We start from the raw sequence: 1731 nt of genomic DNA on the forward strand, positions 1-1731 counted from the left end.
ACAACGATACAGCTATAACGTACGCATTCTTGGTTAGTGTTATTTATTATATATATATATATATGTGTGTGTGTGTGTGTGTGTGTGTGTGTGTGTGTGTGTGTGTGTGTATATCTTCAATGTTCACATGTGCTTCAAAGCTTGACAACGCAACAGTTCACTCGTGGATACTTTCCACATTGTGGCGAAATTGCGCACTCGTCGCATCAGGCCTGCAATACACAGACCTACCTTATACTCCAACAGACGCCTGCTACTGCTTCTGTACCACATCGAGTTTTCTAATATTATAGTACTATTCTTCTAACACAACCAGTCACAATCATACCTAACCTGTTCTTCCGTCTACTACATCCACGTGTGCGTACGTCTTCCATAGGACGGGGGTGGGTTGTACATCAACAACCCCAATCTTGCCGGTAGCCTCATCTCCCGCGCCACTTTCCAGTACAACTTTGCGCACCAAGGCTCAGGCGGAGGGCTGTATGTTAGAGGCGATCTGGCTGTGCTCCTACACACCAAGTTTGAGTCCAATTTTGCGATGGTACGTTGGCCAGGGGGTGTGTCACCTTTGGCATTGACATGTGTGTATGTGTCGTATACGATTCCACTTTGGCATGGGTGCTTTGGGTAGTTGTTCTGCATGTTTGATATTAAAATGGCGTGTGTTTATGCGTTTGTATATACGGTTTAGGTATATGCTAGACTGTAGTAGGGGTATAGAAATATACACAGCTGTTTTGACCACGGTTGGGTTTATCTACGACTCGTCTTGGGCATCTGTGTGTGTTGTATCGTTCATGCTACATTTTTTGTCTTCAACTACGACATGACCGGTTTGTGTGTTGTACATTCAACTCTGCAGTGCCATGTCTCTATAAATCAGTGATAACACCCATCGCGGGTGAGCAAGCAAGCACCTGTGTAGCTCATCCCCATCGCGCTGTATGACGGCTTCGGCGTACCACATGACGGGATGGCTCCAGTGGTTGCCATGGAAACGGCTAATGGCTCCTGGGGAGTCAGGCATGGGCGTGGGGCCAATGCATTGTGTTGAGTGTCCGCATGTGGACGATCATGGACAGTAGTAGTAGGGGATACCCCTTCTTGGTCATGCAACATCTCTGCCCTACAATACGTTGCTGCCAGAATCTAGTCTCACCCCTGGCCTGACACGCCTTAATTCTAAAACCCTAATATCCCTGAACCTCTGAACCCTAAAACTGTAAAACCCTAAAACGCTTATCTATTGACAATTACACACCCTACACGTCTGAGGGTCTTTGAGAAAATAGCACGCCCATCAAATAGCCACAATTGACATACACATGCAAGTTGGGCTGCTTCATAAATAGCACACACAGGCACGCAACAAATCACATGAAGGTACACGCCAATCGGACAATAATAATAGCACCTTAAAACTGCACCTGTCACGTGCGAGCTATTGAATGTTGGCTATTTCAGCACCTAACATACACATGCTTACACACCTGTCCTGTGTCAATGAATAGGATTCTGGAGGGGGTATTGGATCACCGTTGTACTCGACCAACGTACAGACGTCTATCCCGGTGATCACTGTGAGCGACTCAGAGTTTGTTGGCAATGCAGCGAATGGGGGGGGAGGCATCTCAGCAAATGTGGCGCACATTCGACGCTGCTCCTTCCAGAATAATCAGGCCGCACTGGATGGTAATATACGAAGCGTAATGTGATTGGATATATATA

General features: G+C 46.7%; 1 protein-coding gene across 1 annotated transcript; it reads left to right on the plus strand.

The window, feature by feature from the left end:
- Positions 1-1514: 1514 nt before the first annotated feature.
- SARC_15470 (hypothetical protein) lies at positions 1515-1718 on the plus strand (the record flags this gene model as incomplete). The annotated part of the gene is made up of 1 exon (XM_014290411.1): positions 1515-1718. A coding segment is annotated over one exon (204 nt), but the record flags the coding sequence as incomplete, so codon positions are not given.
- Positions 1719-1731: the final 13 nt, after the last annotated feature.

Source organism: Sphaeroforma arctica, assembly GCF_001186125.1.
Source record: "Sphaeroforma arctica JP610 unplaced genomic scaffold supercont1.6162, whole genome shotgun sequence".
Classification (NCBI taxonomy): domain Eukaryota; class Ichthyosporea; order Ichthyophonida; genus Sphaeroforma; species Sphaeroforma arctica.